This window comes from Apostichopus japonicus, chromosome 6, assembly GCF_037975245.1.
Source record: "Apostichopus japonicus isolate 1M-3 chromosome 6, ASM3797524v1, whole genome shotgun sequence".
NCBI classification, from domain to species: Eukaryota; Metazoa; Echinodermata; class Holothuroidea; order Aspidochirotida; family Stichopodidae; genus Apostichopus; species Apostichopus japonicus.
Window position 1 is genome coordinate 5,681,154 of NC_092566.1, and position 24,350 is coordinate 5,705,503.

Consider the following 24,350-nt stretch of genomic DNA (forward strand, 5'->3'; position numbering starts at 1 on the left):
CAGTATTGTCCCGGTTCACCTAAGTAACTGCGGGCCGTAGCCCGCTTGATCACCTCTCGTCGGGCCTCTTTTAGCCTTTATGAAAATCTCTCTCTTTCTGTTTGTAATAATAAATATATAATAGTATATATAATAAAATGTATTATAAATAAAACAAAAACCAAACAAAATATGCAGTTATTACTCTACTGTATTGAAGATTGTTTATTCACTCTTTGCATGTAGCGCTATACATACAATACTTCCTAAAGGTTATTTAAAAAGAATGTGAATACACTATTTATTTAATATCATAATTTCCCAAGTTACTCAGTATTGTCCCGGTTCACCTAAGTAACTGCGGGCCGTAGCCCGCTTGATCACCTCTCGTCGGGCCTCTTTTAGCCTTTATGAAAATCTCTCTCTTTCTGTTTGTAATAATAAATATATAATAGTATATATAATAAAATGTATTATAAATAAAACAAAAACCAAACAAAATAAGCAGTTATTACTCTACTGTATTGAAGATTGTTAATTAATTCTTTGCATGTAGCGCTATACATACAATACTTGATAATATATGCTAATTCTTTCCTGATCGATAAAATAATTGGACACAAAATATCGTCAATCTTGAGCAAGAATTATTGTCATAGAATGATGAAGTTCACTGCCAAGAAACTATGAGGCAAAAGATTACCCCTGTATGTGAACCATGTATAACTATATAGTATTCATAAGATAAAATGTAAAATTAGTGTTATAACGAATAATAATAATAATAAGAATGATAATGATGATGATGATAATGATGATGACGACGACGATGAAGACGACGATGAAGACGATGAAGACGATGACGCTAACGCTGACGATGGTGATGACGACGATGCCGATGGCGACGACGACGACGATGTCGATGACGACGACGACGACGACGAAAACGATGCCGATGATGATGACGACGACGACGACGTTGATGATGACAACATACAATGACGTGCAGTGAGGTTATGCTAACAAGTAGGCTATATAGGCTAAAACGTAGTATTAGACATATAAAACCATAGTAGACTATATAGGGAAGTAACCGGAAGTCTATTGATCAATCTCGCCAAATTCATGCATTGATTCTTTATTCAATAATAACATTTTTTCACACAGGATGACCCTTTAGTTTGTTCGAAAAGATACGTAACTGTCGTCTTATTATGCTTCTGTTGTTATCTTGGAAATTATGCTTTTGCATCCACGACACCGTATCATATCAAAGTACAATGCGATATAATGCTATTTGGATGCAATGTAAGTCTAATAGAATGATGCTGTATATGTACAATTGAATGTAATAACTATATACAGTATAAAACAATACAAGACGCAGTTCGATGAGTGACAATGCAATTCAGTCATGTCATTTACCTAAATGCAGTGCACAGTACAATACAATTATTACTCACTGTAATGTAATACAGCGCAATGCATCATAATGAAATGTAGGTCTATTTCACAGCCATATAATACCTATGTTAGGCTGCTGTTGCATCGTTGAATGATCAATATTATACTCATAGGAAACCTAGGCGTCTGCTGTCAATAGAGAACAACTATAGAATGTTTTTATAATGTGGATTGTCCGGTGATCATTTGATTGTTCCATCTTATTAGCCTCAACTCCCTTAACTTTTATTTTTATATTTAAACCTTAACTTTTAAAGCCGTAACTTTTAAAACCTTAACTTTTAAAGCCTTAACTTTTAAAGCAATATATACAATGGAAGTCACTTCCGGTAAACAATATAATAGAATAGAATGCAACATAACAGAATACAATGTAATACTACAATGCAATATAACGCAATACAATGTAATGTAGTACATCACAATGCAACACATTATGCATTTCAATGCAGTACAGTGCAGTTCACTACAATCTACTCCAATGAACTGTACTGCTATTCAATGCTTTGGTTTATTTCATTGCACGGTTGGGCCATAACATTGATCCATCCTATCCAATGCAAAGCCATATTGGGTGCGTATAGTTTATAGATATAAAGAGGGCGTGTTTGATGTGGACTGTCCGTTAATCATTTTTGCTGTACGTCTTATTTGACTCAAACAAAAACTTCCTTTTAGCTAAAATAAGCCCCACAATCAACCATACAAAACGAGAACAACACAAAGAAATATTATCAAATACGCATTTCAGTGTATAGTACAACTCAATTCGATACAATTCACTGCAACCCACTCCACTGCAATGACATCCAATGCAATCCATTGCAATGCAATGCAATGCAATATCATGCAATATAATGTCATGGCACTGTACCACCTTTTATTTGTTGTCTGTTGCAGGAGAAGATTTAATCGTGGTATTCACATATACAGATTCACTGTCGTCGGCTGTTGCTGCACTAGATGGTTTATTCGTGGGAGTATCATATACAGATTTACTGTCGTCGGCTGTTGCTGCACTAGAAGGTTTATTCGTGGGAGTATCATATACAGATACACTGTCGTCGGCTGCTATTGCACTGGAAGAGTTATTCGTGGGAGTATCATATACAGATACACTGTCGTCGGCTGTTGCTGCACTGGAAGGTTTATTCGTGGGAGTATCATATACAGATTTACTGTCGTCGGCTGTTGCTGCACTAGAAGATTCATTTATGAGAGTATCATGTACAGATTCACTGTCGTTTCCTGCCGTTCCAGCTTCAGATTGATTTACTGTACTCGCATATACAGAAGATTGAGAGCCGCTGGATGTTGCGCCGTAAGATGGATTCAATTGATCCATATATATCGATTGCCTGTCGGATTTACGCGACTTTGATGTAGTCAGTCTGCTAGATTTTGTGGTACTCCGCGTCGATTCAACCCTCTTAAATTTTTTCCTAAATTCAGGATTGGCCACACACAATAGGAGGAACATTAAGATGCCCTGAATTGAGATGAAGAAACAGTAGAGATAATCAAATATCAGAGTTTTGGTATCGACGGCGGCCAAAAATCCAAAAAGCCAAGACAGACCGAGTACGAACCAGAAGAGAACTGCGTGGCGGACTCGCTTGATGATTTCGTTACGTTTGGCGTTGTCGATAGTTCGGCTGACCATGAGAGGGCGACAGAGTATCTTACGAATCACCAGGAAGAAGATGACGAAATTAAACACAAACATGGCGACGATTTCCATCAAGAAACCAAAGTAGTATGCAAAACCAGGATGGATGAAACAGCTTCGGAATAGAAGAAAGAAAATAAGACTGTTAGCCAATGGAAAAGAAAAACGAGAAAAAGAAGGAATTGATAGAATATATTTATTAAATATGTATACATCTGTGCTTTAAGAGATATAAACATAGGTCGGTAAACAATGTTTCGTATATAATATGCCAGTAACGTCCATTGCTAGAACGCGATGATTTTCCAAGTCCCGATAAATGTTTGTACCATTTTTTATATTAAAAAAATCATTTATATATGATTTACATAAAATTAATAGAAAAACTACATTAATTACTTACTAGTCGGAAGTTTGAAAATTAGTGGTTTTGTCGAGTAGCACTACAAGAAGGGCACATAGAGCTGATAAACCTGAAAATTAGTAAGAAATAAAAGGTTAATTTTTTTAAGTTTAATGGGTTTGATCGGCAACGTTATCAAATCTTACAGAATATCCCTCAAAGTAAGACTATGCATGTATAGGCCTAATAAGTGTACAAACTAAGAAATCATCGTCGATTCTCTTCACCAAAGGAAGTTTATAATGTCAAACAAATTATTGATTCCATTCGCTGCTCAACGTATTCATTTTGTCACCCAGAAAATGTCTCCATATTAGTGTACATAATTTTTATTGTTGAAAATTTCACAATTTTTGTATTATTTTGTTAGTTCAGTAATTTAGATCATTTTAGTGCCAAATTTAGTATCGAAACGATCAAAATTAATGTAGGCCTACAACCCGTACGTCTACCATAATAGCATATGGTCAGGCCCTTCCCATACCTTTGTATGTAAATGTTCCAAGAGTATGTACATCGATTTAGTATAGGCTACAATGACCACCTAAAGGTTGGTTTTAGCTAGCTGTGATATGAAGTGCGAACATGACGAGTATGCATGGAACGCCAAACGGTCACCTTAAGATCAGCAGATATTATGATGTTCTGAAGGCAGTTGTCCACGATGTCCCGTTGTCATGTGGATGTTAGAAAGTTAACGGTATCAACAATTGTGTTGATGGGACAAAGCTGGACCATACAATTCGTTAAATGCACGCCTATACACATTATTGCCATGTTAAACTATTTCCCCCACTTTTTGAAGTTGTACTATGGAAGCCCCGCCCCAACCACCTCACCCGCCAATGATGATCCAATTCTGTGTAACTTGTCTCAAATGTTAATTTATGTTTGGAAACATTCATCTGAGAACTACATTCGCGTTGGGATATTTCTATAAGGTTATATATTAATATTTAGATACTTCGATATAGGCTCACGTACCATACGCTAGTAGACAGGCTATTGGTATAAAGTGTCGAACAGTGCTCCTGTCAGCTTTCAGGAATAAATAGTACATGTTCATAGCTTCTGTGGACATCCAAGCTGAAGTAGCAAGGGTAAAGAAATGGACGAACACTGAGGCTACCTTACACCGGACCTCCTTCCCCACTGCTAGAGGGTTCACTAAGATGGCGATATAGAATCCCAGTAGAGATAGACAAAGGTTGATGTGGATATGAGTTGGCTGCTTCGACCTAAACGATCTAAAGTAAAAGAAAATGATGTTTTCACCTTATCAGATAATCTGTTGAAATATATCAATAATTATTGGCATTTATATTACTGTGGTAGATATGATTTTTTGATGAATGATTCTCTGTTTGGGAAATATTATGCTTGGAGTATCCAATATGCTAGGTCTAGTAAGACCCGAGTAACTCCACGAGATGACGTCATATGGCTAATATTCTTCTTGAACATTTCACCACCTATACTGTATCCATTCAAATCATTCTCTTTACTACCGATAGTATCTTGCAGCATACTAGCCAAACACGGTGCTATACTAACGTGCCATATGGCCAGGCTGAAATCGACATATGTTGAATTACATTGGCATATGCCAATTTCGTACAGTGTGACCCCTATAATCTGAATATGAGCCAATGAGAACACGAGAAACTGACATTTGTTGGGAAAGCGAAAGATGTCGATTTCTTGTAAATATAATCATTTTGGGAATTGAGAGTCCGAGAATATGACATACCGGTATGTAAAACTTCAGTTGACATGTATGTGTCAGTTTCAAGATGGCGTCTTTTCAATTTCCGTATATATAATTGGTTACATACATCATAAGAAAGACAAGCGTTAAGTGTGGATAACTTACTTTAAGGAGACAAATGTTACCAGACATGCTATCAGAGCTAATCCCGAGATTATCGATCCGATCAAAGTAATAAACTGTAGAGCAATTTGAGCCTCGAAGGATCCCTTTCGAACTCGCTGTTGGAGTGGAGAGCACAAAAAACAAAACGAATGGGGTTGAGTTTCTGAAAGGTGGCCAAAACAGGAGTTTCTTATGTTTAATCATGCTGTTGTATATATATATATATATATATATATATATATATATATATATATATATATATATATATATTTATATACTGTTACTCAGAGTTCCACGTGTCGTGCGACCATCAGACAACTGGACCAGATTTATACTGCGCTCTGTCCACCGGACATAGAGCACTCTGCGCCAAGATAGACGCCAATCAACCAAACATATATCGCAAATATATTTATATTTATTTAAATATATATAAATAAATATGAACATATATATATTATCCAGGGGGTGCCACCCACCCCCCCCCCTCTCCCCGTCGAACTGTCGTAGATATATCGTCAAGTAACGAAGACTTCTAAAGTGATATTGATAGTGATAATTGTCCCCGTTCCCGAGCTATGTTTGCTGAAATTTAAACAGAAAATTCTCTAAGAGCGTTGAAATACTAGTATTTTCTTGATATCTCTTGTAATATTTTAGATTATTTTTTGACATATATGCAAAAATGAAAGAAACAACAGTATTTCCCTGCTTTGAAGTGTACTACCAAGGAATGGTTCTAAATAGCGCGAAAACTTTGATTATATTACTCACTATAAGAATCGCAAAACTGCCCAGCTTATTACATGAGCACGTAGTCTGAGCAGAATTATCATCCGAGATCCTCTCACACCCGTCTTTTGTCCAAAATCCTTCCCCGGTTTTTTCATCATAATCCCAGACAACACAGTCTTGTGCTTCAATAGCTTCTTGCTCAGTTATCGTCTGCGGGAAGGAAAAAGCAACGGGTTTGTAACAGATAGGGGATACAGGGAAGTTTTGTCTTTTTCTATCTCAATCCGGGATTATCGGACCTGCACTTGAAAAACTGTCAATGGCTATATTTTTTAACATCTCCCATTCTAATATTCAAGATATCCTGATACTAGGAGTACAATTAAAATTTTACTGAATTAACCATTAGTATACATAGTACATGGATATAACCAAAACAAAACATGTTTTGTTCGTACATTTAAATTATAGAACATACGTTTCTATATCACGTGATAACCTTCCATGAAGGTCGCTATTGCTTAAACAGGGAAGAGCTCCATGGTGGTCAGTGTGTGGTTATCTACTTGTTTGCGTCATTATGCGTAGATATGTGGACCCAATTTTTTCTTTGTTTGAAGCTTGCTTCAAGATTCCGTTATCGTTGCAACGCCGCAGAGTGAGTGTCATCGATGGTGCTATATCCAGGGTCAAAGTTCGATACAGTAGACCTATATATATATTTAATATGCTCAATCTCGACGCCTAAACACTTTCACCTCTGTTGTATAATATTGTTTCTCTTTCAAATACCTCATCCACTTCCCCCCGTACAGCTAGAGGTCCAGAACATGTTTCCAGATGATCCGCTCTTTTAGGTCTGAACTAATTTGCATAGAGGAGTCGGGAGGAACGTAAATGTACATGATACAATTTCAACCAAAGTAATACTTTACCAAATTTGTTTTGAATGTCGTGACGACAGCTGGTGAACCCGGTGGAAGATTTTCGATGCTGGTATCCGCTATCCGTAAAATGGCTGAGATGATTTGACTTGCAACCCTTTCAGTAACTGTTGAGTTATCGCCCTCCTCTGTATTTACTTCTATGTTTGTGGGCATCGATGGTCTGAACAGAACATCGTTACCGTAGAGTATGAAAGATACTGGAACTGTTGTCAACTCGACACCAGCTATAGAAGATAAATAAACCTTATAGATATGTTAAGTGGTTATGTAAACACATCATGTCTCAATAATTATTCAATTTTATTCTAATGGAACGCTACGTATGGCTTACGTCACTGCTTAAAAGTACAAGTGATATACAAAAGAAAACTTTTACCTTCTCCAAGCAAGTCTAGAACCGTAGAGGGAACCGATATGGATGTAACCGTTCTCTCGAGTGGTAACTCGTTTCCATCAGAAAATAGTCGAGTATTGCCTTCTTGAAGAGCGCCACCGATTACCGGCGTCTCATTTTCCAGAAATACATTCCCAAATGCTAAGCTACTACCGATAGTCTCCCTGTTTATTTTCACCGCAGTTACCCCAACGTTGTCAAGGACTGTCGAGAAATTTCCTTCACTGCTTTGAAAGTTCGTGACTTGTTCCTCCAAGGCGGCGACAGCTCTTCCACCTCCTACCATTATGTCCTCAAACGTATCTTGGTCCAAATCCATGAGATTGTTGATGATTCTTATCACTGGTTCGGTGATCTATCTCCGAGGCATAGAAAATATCTCATTATGATTACACTCTTAAAACGTTGGTTAAAAAAGAATGGTATAGGACCGCCGTGCACTTAATTGGTTAGTTTGTACCCTTAAGTTGGTTAACTGGCAGTATTTGGGCTATTCCAATAAGTATGTACATTTCACAGTCCGACGTTTAACCAACTTGTTTATAACTTTACCGCTCACTGAGTAAAAAATTCGCGCGTACACATATAAGTACATTAACACGTCATGCATAGTACGATCCCTGACAGGGTGGTTTAGTAATCAAGATTACAGCTAACGCCATGGCAGATATCGAAGACAGTGCTGTCTTGATTTTCTTGAAAAACTACGAGGTCGAGTCTCTACATGAAACGTTTAACGGTAAGTGTAGCTTAACATCGGTAAAAAGTATAAACTTATGTGGGCACTGAGACCGTCAGTGACAGTATAACGTTAGGCTCATAGGCCAACGTTAGGCTTATACTAGGCTAACGTTATTAATACTAGTACTATACTACTACTAGTGTAGGCCTAATGCTAAGCTATTTCTGCCGTAGGCCTAATACTGATATTATGTAATACTACCACTAGTAACAGTATACTACTAAACTGCTACTGAGTTTAACACAGTGGTTTAGTCGATGTCAAATGTTATGAATCGTTTTCGTGTTTTTCACCATATAGTGTTATTGTGTAAATGATAAAGGCCTAATTATTAATGAAAATGTGGTATCCTTTAAAGTCAAAATTCAAAAACTTCGACCTACTGTATATAGCCTAGCCTAGTGAATACACTAGGCTAGGCTAAGTAAGACTTGTTTAATTATTTACACACTTATAACAGTTAGGCTAAAGATAGATCAAATGTGATGCCACAAACTTTTTTATTTTGATTTATATCATACATATTTTGGAGGATATTTATGAGAATGTTTGCATGATAACTCAACAAGGAATGATTTATCATCGCCATACATACTGGTGCATAGTGAGTAGATAAACCTCATGTTTTTTGGGGTCATATCATGAATATTAATGAGCCACAGGATCAAACATAAAAATTTTCAAATTGCAATAACTTGACAGCCATTATTCATTAAGTCAGAATTTCTTCATGTTTCATATATGGTAATATTTGTAGATAGTGTGTGCATGCTGATGATTTTTAATGGGAATGACAGATCTCATTACATTTCGACTCGCATCACTTTTCTATAGACACAGCATCAGTTGTACCACTGGAGGTGAATTAGTTATTTAGTCATAACCTACTTAATTTTAAATTAATTTTCTCCCAGTTTTAGAGTAAAATGGTTTTCCAATTTCCTCTAAATCAAGATACCAGATTCATCTCATTGAAGACTGTGATACTGAAATCTATTTTCAATACTACCATGATTATATAGGCATCATTACTGAATTATTTCTAACTGAAGTCAGCACTAGGGTGACAAGGCCTTTTAATATGTTCGAAATATCAAAATGGATGTTCAATTATCACATCGGGACCTCTAATACTGTAACATAGGCACTGGTTTCCAGTGGGCTTCATCTCCCAATCTAACCAAGGTATTAATGAAGTTTGTAGTTCAGTAGGTACCCTCCTTATTCCATAAAATATCAGAATTCTGTAACTTATTGATTATATGTGCAATTAGGGTCAAACCCATTACTTTTAGGCTCATTACTTAAGAGAAATTGTCATAGTGTTCCCTGGGACAATACTGTTTCATCAGTAAGCATACAATATTCTGTGAGGACAGTATGGAGTGCCACAGTGTCCTTAGTCATAGCGTCCATATTGTTACCGTGCCGTTGTGGAACATGTACAAGACATGTTTGTGGTTTGCTGGGCTAAAAGCCTATGTTCCAACCAGCTAGGAAGTTTTAAATGTTGGTGTACAACAGCCTTACATGTAGATCAATAAGTCACATACTTTTCTGAGTTGACTTGAAATTTGCTACCATACGTCAGTGTGTAAGATCTGAAGCTATAAGGAAGGCTTGATTTTCAGTTTGATAAAAGAGTATTCTGATTTCATGTGCAGGAAGCATGGTATTGCAAAGGTGCTGCAGGACGACCGGCGACAGGGTATCTAGAAGAGCACCTACGCTACGTACGTAAAAAGAAGATTGCCATGGTGAAAGATTCCCCCGGTGCATCAAGTCCACCTACTCCTTTGACTAAAGTGTCCACTCCACCAAAATTGAGAGGTGTGTAATAGGTTTTTACCAACTATTCTCAGGATTTGACTTATCTCTCATGCCATGACAATGATCAAAGACTGGCTTAGGAGTTAGGACACGTTATACCTGCCACAACCAATGGTAACTTCAAAATTTGATGTTAAGGCATCTCTGTTTAGTAGGAAATATATGTTTTTATTGTCCTTGCCAGAGGCTGATCTGGAGAACAAAGAGGAATTGGTGATGAGGACTGAGTGGCTGAAATGTTACATGGAACCAAGGGAGAAAGTACTGGACTTCATGAGGCAAACATCAGTTTAGAGACAACAGCAGATCAAAGACCACTCAACTAACATTTCAGATATTCTGAAAGAGTATCCCAGGTTGTTAGACCGTGGAATGGTAACTATCAAATTTGAATTTTTGCTGCTTAAAGACAAATACGTGGGTGATTTTGCATCAAAAATACTAAAGAAGCGAGCTCTGAATACACATATTACGAAGATACTATTCAAGACCATTATCCTTTAACTCTTGAAAAAGGAAGTGGAAAAATTACTAGCGAGGTTTTGATTAGCAGAAACACTGAAATTAATTAAGTCACTAACCTCACTGATGAGTTAATACTATATTTCACGTTGAAGCCTATTTGGCCAACTTAAAAACAGTACTTTGATTGACTACACTTCTAGTTTGATTGGTAAGAACCAGTTTCACTGCTTTTTTGAAATGATGGCATTATATTTTAAATCTCTTTTAATTTATGCCTGGAAGTTTATGACAGTAATCAGCCACACAGTGAAGAAAACTGACTGACTTTTAATTCAACCTTAGGCATCTGGCAGATCAGTATGCATTATAAAGACCAGATTGGAAAAAAATGTTATTTTTGGATGAAAATCTTGCTTTATTCAAGGATATAGCTAGGATTTAAAGAAAGGTTGCTGATGCTGAGTGTGGAAGAAAGGTACAGATTCAAGCGGTATAATAAGGTTTACAATTTGTACAAAGTTTTTTTTTTTTTAATATGGTGTCTTTGCCATTCAGTGCTGGTTTTATGTGCAATGTTTGCTCTGCATTCTTGCAATTGTGTACCAATCTAACAACTTGTCTATCATCTTGTTACAGGAAGACAAGATAAATTATTCCCATGAATATATGCTTTCGTCAGTGATGATACCACAAATGTTAAATATTGAATGTTTGCAACTCAAATTTTCCCACCACATTAAAAAAATATTAAAAAAAAAACATTTTTGAGCTGTATTCTGAGATATTTTCAAAGCATGTGTCAATAAATATTAAATACTTTTCTTTCCCAGATGTTTTCTAAATGTTATTAAACTAGCCAAAGGTATCATGCAGTTGGATTTACCAAATCCAGCTTCAACAATACAATAGTTTTTGTATAGATGCATGGAACCAGACTTTAACAAATTCAGTGAGAGTGATTTTTTAATGGATCCTAGCTGAGGATCAAAACAAGAATACACTTACACACATTAAAGTATTCTATTTCCCTTTGTTCTGTCATATAGAACAAGATTTTTCAGTGCTTTGGCCTAAGCATGAGGATCACCTGTATGAGAAATGGGACTTGTACTACAATGGGATTATAGAATATGGCAAACAGGTTGAAAATTGGCAAGGCCTTCTTCGATTGGTGTACGTTGACCTGGAGAGTTTGTCTATTGGTAAGAGTGCTTCATATTTCAGTGCACATGGTTGTATTGGTAAGAGTGCTTCATATTTCAGTGCACATAGTTGAGCTGATTTAGGTTTTGCATGTTGTTCACTCCTTGCAACCTTTTACCACCATCACACTAGGAACTTCCAAAAGATCAGGTTTCACCAATTATCTGTAATATATCTGATCTTGTTCTCAAAATAGCCTTAGTTTACTTTTTGTAAAGACAACAACACTTCCTTTTCTTTGTTTGTAAAAATAATAAACTGAAATTGAACAAAAAGCATCAATGGGATCTGTTTCAGACAGAAACCAAGTTGGGTTGGTGCAGGTATATTCCTTTGCTTGGACTCCATCTGACCCATCTTGGGGATTTCATTTAAGCCAAAAGCTAGTGACTACTATTAGAAGGCAATAGAACACAAAATATGTCAAAGGTTCATCAGTGTTTTGAGATCTGAATATATAATAAAATATAAAGAGTAGTGAAAATCGCAAACAGGTTGTAATAGTAGCACAACATTATGCATGTGGGCTTTTAAAGGAGACATGTATGATTGAAAATAAACATACAGAAAATACCAAACAGATGCTAACTTATCTCATTGCATTCTCATGATATGCCATTTTCTCATTGCATTCTCATGATATGCCATTTTCTGATATAAATGACTTGAAGGACTTCTAGTGTTAGAGACAAATAAAGGCAAGGGAAAATACAAATAATTTGTATTGTACGGGTACTGTACGTGATACTGACAGTTTATATATTTAGTGGTCATTAATTGTGTTATATTTTTATGCACAAGGACTTTGTGAACCTTGGAGGGAAGATAATCTTTGGTTATGTTTTGTCACTTTCACAGATAAGAAGAAAACATTGGCATTTTTTCTTCTTCCAGTCATCTTGAGAGGGAAAGGAAAGGGAAAGAAAGGATTGTGTTCAGTAAAAGAGGCAATCACCTCCTTCGTGGACATTCAACCAGTAGGTTTTTAAGCATTCATTTGCCCACTTGTTGGAGTTCATTGACAACATGCTTATGACATATGTGTTTTGTAGTTTGTGATGGATTGCTTGTAAAAGTGGAATCTCAACAATTATGCTGGATTTGTGTCAATGTACATAGATGCTCCCAAGCACATGAACCATATTCCGTTTGGTTCAAAATGGATAATTAATATTCATGAGTGGGCAGGGCCTACGTAATATTATTTAAATATTGATTTCACAACAACAATATGCTTGTCAAATTTTGCTCAATTTGGTAAATGACAGTAGTAGGATATGGGTCACTTGTGTAGCTGATTTTAACTAATAAATTATGAGTTGGTGATAAAAAGTTAATGATAGTAAAAGTATCTTCTAAACATGATAACTAAACAGTAAATTTCAAATGTATCAAACGTTCATAGTACTTTTTTAAAACTAGCATGTCATTGTAAGCATAGATATGGGTGGTTATGAAGTTTGGCTGTGCCAAGTATAATTTCATATAAAGTTTTTTCTAAATACAAATCTGCTAGAATGGAGGGCTTTTTGCTGTCACAACTTCATATTGATTGACAAAGAGCAGCTTGTGAGAATTTTCATTTTTTTCAATTTTTCTCACAGGAAGTGGCTGATATTCTACAAATTTCAAAGACTATTGATGCCACAAAAAAACCGCAGCCATTTGTTGTATGCAAAGGAACTCTCTTGGCACCAACCCAAACATTCGTTATACTAGAACGGAGGCCAGTCCCTCAAGAATCACTACTGAAAGCTATCGATTTCTGTTTCAAAGCAATGTACATTTGGACATGGCTTACCAACCTTCATGCTGTCTTGTGTGGCAGTTCATTCAAAATGTGATTTATGAAATCAAAGAAGCACATGTGCCAAGTTGCATAAGAGATCTTAGATCATTCTTGGCCTTTAAAAGTAATTAGTGGCTTAAAAGAAAAGAATTGTAAGCAAGATATTCATGGCTGATATTTTACAAAGTTCAAAGGATATTGATGCCACAAAAATACTGCAGCTACTTTTGTATGCAAGGAGCCCTCTTGGTACCAACCCAGATATTTGCTATTTTAGAACAGAGGTCAGTTTCTCACAAATCTCTTCTATTAAAGCTGTCTTTTTCTGTTTCATGGCAAATGTGCATTTTGGACATGGCTTATCGACCTTCATGCAGTCTTGTTTGGCAGTTCATTCAAAATGTGATTAATGAAATCAAAGAAGCACATATGCCAAGTTGTATTATAGCATTCTTGGCCCTGGAAAGTAAGAAGTGCCTTAAAAGGAAATTGTAAGCAAGAAGCTCATATAATAATTGTAAGCAAGAAGTTTGTATAATATTACTATTTTAAAATTCACACACCCGATAGCATCATCTTGAAGGGACATTTAATTAAAACTCATGATATGACATTTCCTTACTTATTTTTATTGGAATCCCGATCTGGTCAACTGATCTTTCATGAGTGAGTAAGGTTTAATGTAGGTAAATTTCACCTACACATGTATCCCTATATGTGGTGAAGATATATATACTATACATCCAAATACTGGAAATAAGAACAATGCACTGGCTGCAATGTACTGCATATATCATAAATATGTCTCTAAATGTAATCATGTACACCACATATGTATGTGATACTCAATGTAATTCTTAATTAACTGTATGTATACTATAGGTAAACCTTGATTAATCAGATCATGATTGATGTTTAGATTCATAGATTGTTTATACATCAATTGATCTATAGCTACATATATGAGATATTGAGTGTTACAAGTTTTCTATGAATAAGGTTCTTCTTGAAGAGTAGAGGTTTTTTACATTGTGCCACCTTAAAGGTCTGATAGAGCACAGCTAAGAAGTTGTTACATCCAAGCATATTTATGTGTTTTGTTTTGTTTGTATTTTATTCACATGGTTCAGCTGGTTATTGTTTTAAATAAAAACAAGATCTCAAAATGTCATCCATCTGGCTTCTGTAATGTAACTGTTTGTTAATTTTTCAATATTTTTCAAGGAATTGTTTACTCTTTACATTGCCATATTCAACTGATTGTTGCAAACTAGGTCTGCATGAACAAAACTTGTGAGGAATCTTTCAACTACATTAAATAAAATCCACTGAGGATCTCATCCATCACTGTCCAATATATTGGATTCGCCAACATATATTGGGCAATGGAGGCTCATTTGACCCCCCCCCCACCCTTTTGTAATGGTAAAAGCCACTGCCCAATTTAAATGTAGTAATTGCCCAATACAATGATTTTTAATTCCCCAATTTAATGATCCCTACATTTGTAAGTTCACCAATGATGGGCATAATTTACACAATTAATTTAACCAACAACTGTTGGGTACAAACTTATAGTTATTTTATTGGTTGAAATTGTTACCCAACGGCTGGTTAAAGCCGTTAACCAACAGGTGTTGGTTAAAATATCACCAATAAGTCGAATTTGACAAACGTGCCCAGTGTTGGTTAAGGTATTGGTTAATTTTTTAACCAACTGTTTTTAGAGTGTATGATTATTATGATATATTATGATTAGTATTATTATGATTATTATTATTATTATTATTATTATTATTATGATTATTATGATTATTATGATTATTATGATTATGATTATTATTATTATTATTATTATTATTATATAAACATGAATTGTTCTTCATTTGCTTCTTTTTCTCAGAAATGACGTCATCTATTCCTGACCCACTCCCATCCAACCCCCCCCCCCCTACCGATCCTCTTCTATGCAGTAAGCAATGAATTACTACCGACAGATATCGTGTAATGACCCCGTAGTATATAACTATGAAAGTATGGCGGTGAGTGTCTTTTGATTAGCGCTTACGACTTGCTACCGTGTAATTCTGTCTACTTACATTAACAGAATCCTCTCCTGCTCCTGAGACCGCTTCCAGAGCCATGATTACCAACTCTAGTACCTCTGGGTCTTTTTCCAAAACTTCCTGATCATTTGATATTGTTTCTATTGATTCCGCATCCATCTCGACCTCTTCAGTTGTGATATTTCCTTCGGAGAGAGTCTTTAAGATAAGTAAGTATGATAGTTAAATATAATTATTGGTTAATTAAATTCAAAATCATAACGAGGCGGATGTGAAGAAAATTGGAAGGTATGTTAACTGTGGGTTGGGTTGGGGGGGACACCTTCATGTACAGTTTTGATTTGAAGGTTTATGGTTCATGATTTTAATATATTTTATATTTTACTATAAAACTTACACACAACTCGAAACATTATAAAGAAATTGCAGGTGTTTCCTTAAACGTAACTCTGTACATCATTATATATACCCTTCCCCTATAAGTCTGCGACCGACCCAATGATCTCCCCACCTCCATTGTCTCCCCCGCAGCAGAAGAAACAGAAGAAAAAATCCTTAATTTAACAACATAAATAACCACTAAAGATCGATTTGAATAAGAATGTAAAACTTACTCTTAAAATGTCGTCGAGTTCCAATACAACTGCCGAAGTTGAGTCAGTGGCTGTTAAGAATCGGTTAACATTAGAGCATTACCATGCAGAGTCGAAATATTTAGGTTAGTCAAAAGGTTATTTATTTATCGCGGAATGCGTTATGAATGAGGATGGTTATCTTACCGGGGCTGATGGGTGGGGGGGGGGAGAGGGGGTCTTGCGAGACTGGGCTTTCAAGTGGAGCAATAAATCAAGGTTGGAGTTTAGGAATATTCCCTTTAACTTGATCTGTACACCTCGATACACTCTCTTGTTAACATGCTATATTTAATTTTAGACTTACTGTCCCAGTCTTTTGAAGCGAGGAGGATTATTGCTGTTAATACAGAGAACTTAATTGTGTGATAATGGTAGCCTAGCAATGTAATATATTTTATATTTTCAGGTACGTTAGAGAAGAAGCATTTTCTTTTCAGGCGAATAGAGCAACGGTGGTCGGTGTTAAATTCAACACTACTTAATCTTTCCTTTAAAATCCGAATTAATTAGTACTGAAATAAATTATTTCGAAATGGCAAACTTACTTGTTTCTTCCATGGGCGGTTTCGCATCATCTGTTAAAAGAAAAAAGAAAAAGAAAAAATGCGTTAAACAGTGTGGTCTGCGGTTCTGCCATAATTGCAAGCCAGTCAAGTATGCGTGATAGACGGACGTTATGACCCCGTCGGTGTCCCAATGACAGAAACTGCTATAGAACATAGCTGAACGTGTGGGTTTTGTGTTTTTCTTCTTTACGAGCGTTGATACGAAGTTGATATAAAAAACAGTAGGACTTTAGGGGCGATACACATTGCCGATAAAACCAAACTGTAATAATTCATTAATCCGTGTATGATTATCAATCGCATTTCTTATTTATTTAATTAATTTTACCATTATGATTACGACGACGACGACGACGATGATCATGATCATGATCATGACCAAATATTAGTAACATGATCACTGATTCCCTCAATTTTGCTTTTCAGCAATCTGCTCTCTCCACGGAGCTATCACGTAGTTTGATAACGCTTATTCCGAAACCAGATAAAGGTCATACTTTGGTCAAAATTTTTCGTCCAATCTCATTGCTAAATCTATAGATTACAAAATTTGTTCCATGGTGTTAGCAACGAGAGTCAAAAAGTACTTAACTTGATCATCGGCTACAGTCGAACAGGCTATATTAAAGGTCGTTTTAGTGGAGAAAATATTCGCTGTATTTTGGACACTATGGACTATTGTAGGAATAATTCGATCCCTGGATTTTTACTTTTTATTGATTTTGAGAAGGAATTTTGATAGGTTGAATTGGGACTTTATTTTTCACGGCTTACATTTATTCAAGTTTAATGATAACTTTTGTCAGTGGGTTCGTACCCTCTACGCATGTTCGTCTGCTACGGTTTGCAATAATGGTTTTGCATCTCATTATTTTGACATTACTAGAGGTGTTAGACAAGGCTGTCCCTTAAGTCCTTATATTTTTATAATTTATGTAGAACTGTTGGCTATATGAAAATTAATGCTAACGAGACTATTAGAAGGTATTTCTGTTCTTAATGAGGAGCTTAAAATTCTTCAGTACGCAGACGACACAGTTTTGTTTTAGATGGTTCTTATAATTCATTAAAGGAGACTTTTTTAGTTTTGAAGCATTTTGAATTGGCCTCAGGACTTACAAGTCCAATATTTTCCCTCTTGGTCCTTTCATTGGTCGTTAACCAAATTTGATTGATTTGTATTCGTTCAAGTGGATTGAAAGCCAAGTTACTGATTTAGGAATCGTTATGAGTGATGACCGTGACAGCCTTTTCTGGCTGAATTTTATGTCAAAATTATCTCGGCTAAAGAGTACTTTGAACTTGTGGTTATGTCGTGATTTAATCCCAAATGGTAAAATTATTCTGGTTAAACGCTTTGGTATATCTCAGTTTGCATAGTCATTCCAATGCTTGCTTAAACGTATTACGTTGATTAGCTCTTTCCCAGAAGGTGGGCTGAATGCAACTCATTAAAAGTTTCATACACGGTTTGAAATGTTCCTGGGTTGAGCGTTATACTAGTAATATCACTGCTTTTTTGGAAGTTGTATTTAATTATCACCTTAAGGATTATGGGGCCCATTTGGTGTATGATTGAAATTGTAAGGCAGATAATGTATTTATCAACGATATTTTACACGGTTGGACGCTTCTAAAAGTGTCATTGAAAATTTTTGAAGTCAAGTGGTATGGAATAATCACTACATAAAGGTGAATAATCGTATTATTTCTTATAAAGCATGGTATTACAATGGGATCAAATTTGTAAGCGATTTTATTAATAAGGGTCGTCACTTTTTATCTTTTTCTGACTTTAGAGAAAAGGGTCACATCAATTGTCCTTTCACTATTTATTATAGTGTAGTTAGTGCTATCCAAGGGCATTGGAGAAGGTCATTGAATCACAGTAATACTAATACTGAAACGTTGAAGACTCAGGCCATTCATCAAACTCAATATCAGTCACGGTTTATTTATAAGCAGCTTATTCAAAGGGTAATCACTCGTCCTAAGTTTATTATTAAATGGAATGATAAGTTTGATTTAAATGAGAGTCAATGGAATGTAATCTTTCAAATTCCGTTTAAGTCTTTTAAGGGAAACAAAGATAAAGTATTTCCAGTATCGCTTTCTTCACCGTATTTTGGGAAAAAATTATTTATTATTTCAAATGAAAATGACAGATAACCCTCGTAGTAATTTCTGCGGAGTTAATGACGAAACAATAGAACATCTTTTTGGGAATGTTATATCAGTGCTAGCACCTGTTTTTGACGTTGGGCCAAAAAATATCAATAGACAGTTTTTTTGAATATCAACTGTTATCAAAACATCCATTGAACTTGCTAATTTTGTATATATCAAATATGACATATTTCAGAAGAAAGTTAACAACGGTTCGTTAATTGTAAACGAATTTTTGTATAAGTTACAATTTCAACTACAAGTGTAACATCAATTACATTAGAACAAATTACGTGGGCCGTTTCCGTTTCAGACCCTAAAGGCCACTTTTAGTTGGTACCCATTTTTATTTGAAGATTTATTTGAAGATATATATATATATATATATATATATATATATATATATATATATATATATATATATATATATATATATATATATATATATATATATATATATATATATATATATAAAGGATTTAATGCAGAATGTTTGCGTTTATGTATTTTAAGAAAAAAATATGTAATATATGTTGTTGTTGCAAAAGATGAAAAATAAATGATGGCCAATTTTGTTTTATTATTATCATAATTACTACTATTTTTAGTAGTAGTAGTAGTAGTAGTAACAGTAGTACTTTTAGTATTATTGCCTGTTTCATACAGTGTACAGTGTGCATTTGGGAGAGGAATGTATGTAAGCATGTATTGGTCGGTCTGTCGTGGTTGTCACTGATCGATTCTTGCATATAGGGTATCTTATCAGTATACATAGAACTTCGTTCTGATATTGGCTTGTTATGTCTTGGCATTTCCTTGAAAGGACTTCAGAAGTTGTGAAGTTTAACAATTATATCTCTATTGTACCCGAGGCTCTCTTTTATGCATGACCTGCTCACCACAAAAGAGCAATAGCCACAACCATTCATGCCTATACCTGACACCAAATGACTTTGTGGGATTTATTTGTTCACCCTAGAAGTCGAAACAATACTTGTGGCATTTTAGTTAGGGGTAAAGGGTGAAGGTTGTAAAGGGTGATAAAGAATTGTTACTCAACAAAAACGGTATAAAGCTATATGACCACCTCCCAACGCTTCCTTAAGTATATGTTGGCATCATTTCCAGAATTTTGTCCACTGTGGCCAACCATGCCCCGTTAAGGTCAAAATGATTTCTATGTCATTGTGTTATATTTGTTGAAACCCAGCAGGTGTAATCGCGACAACTACAATCTGCAATGCACTCCATACATTTTGAGTTTCCCCGTCTGAATCATGCACGACATTAAAACTGGCAATGATGTTGAAAAATCGTAATCGTAAGTACACATACGCGTTTTAATCGTGACGTGTGCGATGGGTCCAACACTAACAGAGTGACATGAAGTGAGGAGCTGACGTCATCATATATTTGGCTCTCAATCAGTCGTCCAGACATGAACGTAATTTCAATGTGAATATCTTAAACAGTGGTTAAAGAATGGAAAGACTATTCTTACTTGCAGCACGTTGTTTGAAACAAGAGAATTTATACGTCCTTAGTTTGAGGCAAATGCTTGGCTAAACTATGACATGAAAATACCAAAATGGCTGCCTAAGCAGTTAGTCTTCATTTAACACAAGATTAGAGATTTACGTTTATATATATATATAGTGCGTGATATTAGAGCATGCGCAAACATGTATAACGTGGGCTAGTATATGAAAACAGCATAGGTTAATTATACAGGTACCTCCTCTCTGTGATGTAAACTTAAGCATATAGCATGATATATACACATGTCAGAGGAAAATAAATGCGAATGTACTCCATAGAGGGTCGACCCTAACCAATGAAACTTTGCCTTCAAAAAATTGAAATAAAGAGAACTCTCTTACCAGTTACTTCTACTGTAGGCGGTTCTACTGTAGGCGGTTCTTCTGTAGGCGATTCTTGTGTGGCTGAAAAGAACAAGATGCAATTTTTAATGAGTAAAATTTTGTCTCAATAACCGTCGTTTCCTCAACAAATTCGAAAAGATATTGATCGAAATCATAAATTTGATGATCCTGCCACTCCCCTACGTCATTTCCCTCTGTAATATCCTTCTGATATAACTAACCACTCATGCCACTATAGTATGTTACCGGAGTTTTTTGTTGTTGCTTTAGACGCCTTGGTTATCCGTCCAGATGATAGGGAAAAGGGTGTTTGGTGGAAGGGGGAGGGTTGGGGGGTGCAGGGGGCTCTTCCACAGACGAATTCCATGTTTACAGTTGCCCAATAGAGCTGTCTCATTTTGTAATATCCAATAGCCTAATTTGTTTATTCTGAAGGACATTTGATGATTATGAGGTATGCGAACCAACAGATAGTAACCATATTAAGTCTTGTAGCTAAATTACAGGATCCAAGCAGCTAACATGTCAGCACCGCCGTGGAATGTTGAAGAGAGTGGGGGGAGAGGCACAAACAATCTACTTCACGCAACTCTTCAAAACTGTGGGGGTGTTGGTGGGGAGGGGGGTGGGGGAGGGCGCAGCTAGCACTCTATCCACTGTTTCTACGCCGACGAACAAATCCAAGCCCAGGACACCCGGCTAGTCCGGGTGTCATTTCCGTTTCCGGACACAACGTGACCTACAAATCAACAGGGCATGATGGTGGTTTAGGAATATATTACAGTTGTGTAGGCGGAAAAGAAGAACAGCCAAAGTGAGTTCCTCGTTCCCCATAAGGACTGCATGTGACTTTCGAAACACTGCTTGTAAAATCTAAATAATGCAATATACCGCAAGACACCATAGCCATCAATAGGTACAAGTCAAATACATGGGTCATTTTAAGTTTAAACAAATGTGTAACTTCCTTAATACTTCTTTAATATCCATGACATCTCTATAATACCTATATGTAGTATGGCGAAAGTAGAAATAAAACTCCAGGAACATTATTAAGACGCTATGCATTAGATAATTGTGCAGTGTAGGCCAGTCCCGTAATTATGGAACATATCTATAAAGGCCTATATAACTTAGTGTGAAATATTGAACACCAAGTGATAATTTGTGAAAAATTACAACATTTTGTTAGAAATTTCAAGCAGTAAACACGCATAAACATCCGCAAACACGCATAATCACGCGGAATCTCATAACACACGTTATCCGAAAACCATAGTTCTTGCTTGCACAACCCCTCTCGGGCTGCGGATTCCCTCCCTCCCACCCCCCCCCCAACAGGTTTGCAGTTATGTGTAAATAGTCGCTCATGATTGGTCGGAGAAGTTACGTCATCACCAATGAAACCTTCACTTCAAGGTTGCCAAAATATTTCGTCCCATAATACGGTGTTTATTCAATAGTTTCCTGTGTTTGTAATTAACCCCAATGGAAATACATGCAATTCAAAAGAAAAGTTGTTTTAATTAAGCCTTGGTTTTTTCGCGTACCATTTTCCAAAGTTTAGACAGGAAAATCCAGACTAACTAGAGGCCTAATCTAGTCGCGCAATTCATTCAAGCCGTATTTGTACCGGTTCAAACTATTGCTGCTGTTTAGCGTATATTCATTCAAGACTCTTGAACTCACGTCTTGAAGTTGATTTTAGTGTACTCATTCGACGAAACGAATTCCTATTTCAATAGAACGGCTCACGAATCTTGGAGAACGTAAAACTGAACCCAATAGAATGCATAAGTATTGTAAAATTAGGGCGTTTAGAAGGAAACCCCGTAAACTGGACTTTACTAAGTGCAACAAGTCAATTAACCAAAAAATTAATCAGTTCAGCTTAAACAAACACCGTGATTCAGTGACGTTGATGAACTCATCAATGGTTTGACATTTTATGACCTATGGACCTTATCATTCTTCTGATTCAGTGTTAAAAAAAACTCCCTATAATCGCAAACCTTTTTGTGAAGAAAATTCTCTCCAGGGCTGTGGTGAATGTACTACAAAACACTATCAATATTGTTTACGATTTATAAATTATTTAGAACGTTGGCAGAGGAAAAGAAGTGAAACAAGCATGACAACAGAATATACTCATTTTACTTCCTCCATAGACGTGATCAACGCGATAGCTGCTTGACAAGTAGGATCGAAAACGAAAAAAAAATCTTCAGAGGAGAGAAGCTTGGAAGGCGGAGAGGTTTATAGGCTGATGAACCTTGTACGTAAATGTGACATTCATGATTATTTATTTCAACTAGTATACAAGTACTATTCTGTGGGTGTGGGAAGAGAATGTGGACGGTACGATATTATTATATAAAGATTATATAAAGATATTGGCATATACTTACGCATCTCCGTACCTAACCCCCATCGAAAGTTACAACTCGAAAGCGTCGCGACCGCTAACAAAAATGACAATCGTCGATGGTAATGAAACATATCGGTGGTTTTACTAACAGGAATGTTCTAAATACAGGGGTTATTGATAGCCTAACAAGAATGTTCGAATACAAGGGTTATAGATAGCAATGCTCAGTTTCGCTAAATTCCTCTCAGTAATCAATCAAGGCTCCTGGTATTTGAGAGTGCAGCACCGTGTGTATAACATAACAGAAGTATAAATCTCAAATATGAGCAAGAAGTGACGCGAAGTAGCTCTGATATCACAACTTTTACAACTGAACCTTCACGCTGCAGTATTGGACCGGTATAGGCCTATGTAACACGTACAGCCCAAGTGAATACGACATGGGCACTGTAGTCTACAACAATTTTCTACCTGAGCTAAACCGACTACATTTATCTTGATAGTTGAACGGTTCACTGGATATCAAAATATATACAAGGGCATACACAATGGATATATAAGGGAAAACCCGAAGGGATTTAAGGTGTGCTGTTCTACCCGACATTCTTTTGTTTGGCATTCACTTTCCTGCGTGAAAAACAATCCAACTTGCATACTATGCCCATCCCATATAGGTCACCAACTTGACAGTATGTAAATATTGTCTTTGTCTCTGTAACTCAAATATGGCCCAGACCTAACACCACAAAGTTGGAAAATCATTAACTTTCTATTGTATAGAAAGTAACCATGAGAAGAAGAAAGAAGAAGGAAGTTATACCCATGAGAAGAAGGAAGTATAAGAAAATGGTTCTTCTTAGCGACACAATTGGCTATCCTACTGTTTGACACCTGTACTTTCTTTCCTTGTTGAACCAATACAACGCACTCTGTGTAAGTAGCCTAGTTAATAAATCATATAGGACATGCATACAGATACATATAATGATATTATAAGTCTCGTGAAAGTACCATATAATGTCTCGTGTAAGTACCATAACATAGACTCTTATAACAATCTGCCTCCTCATTACGGTATATCACTGTACCACCACAACAGTAGTAGCCTAAACAATAAGTTTGACGATATTAACACTTTCATTTCTGTATTAAATAATGACTTTACGGTAATTG

At 36.0% G+C, this 24,350-nt stretch overlaps 2 protein-coding genes across 6 annotated transcripts in view; both read right to left on the bottom strand.

Annotated features, from left to right (window-relative positions):
- Nucleotides 1-24,350, bottom strand: part of LOC139968788 (uncharacterized) — a 51,217-nt gene that overhangs the window by 20,183 nt on the left and 6,684 nt on the right. The gene's annotated exons all lie outside the window — the stretch shown is intronic.
- LOC139968787 (adhesion G-protein coupled receptor G2-like) lies at nucleotides 173-23,934 on the bottom strand. Its single transcript, XM_071973169.1, has 12 exons — nucleotides 23,218-23,934; nucleotides 20,807-20,869; nucleotides 16,740-16,769; nucleotides 16,174-16,223; nucleotides 15,593-15,757; nucleotides 7,447-7,819; nucleotides 7,059-7,294; nucleotides 6,163-6,333; nucleotides 5,389-5,504; nucleotides 4,500-4,762; nucleotides 3,516-3,585; nucleotides 173-3,227 (listed from the first exon to the last, which is right to left on the bottom strand). Exons 1-12 carry the CDS (start codon nucleotides 23,306-23,308, stop codon nucleotides 2,324-2,326), a joined length of 2,532 nt encoding a protein of 843 aa, XP_071829270.1. The 5' UTR covers nucleotides 23,309-23,934; the 3' UTR covers nucleotides 173-2,323.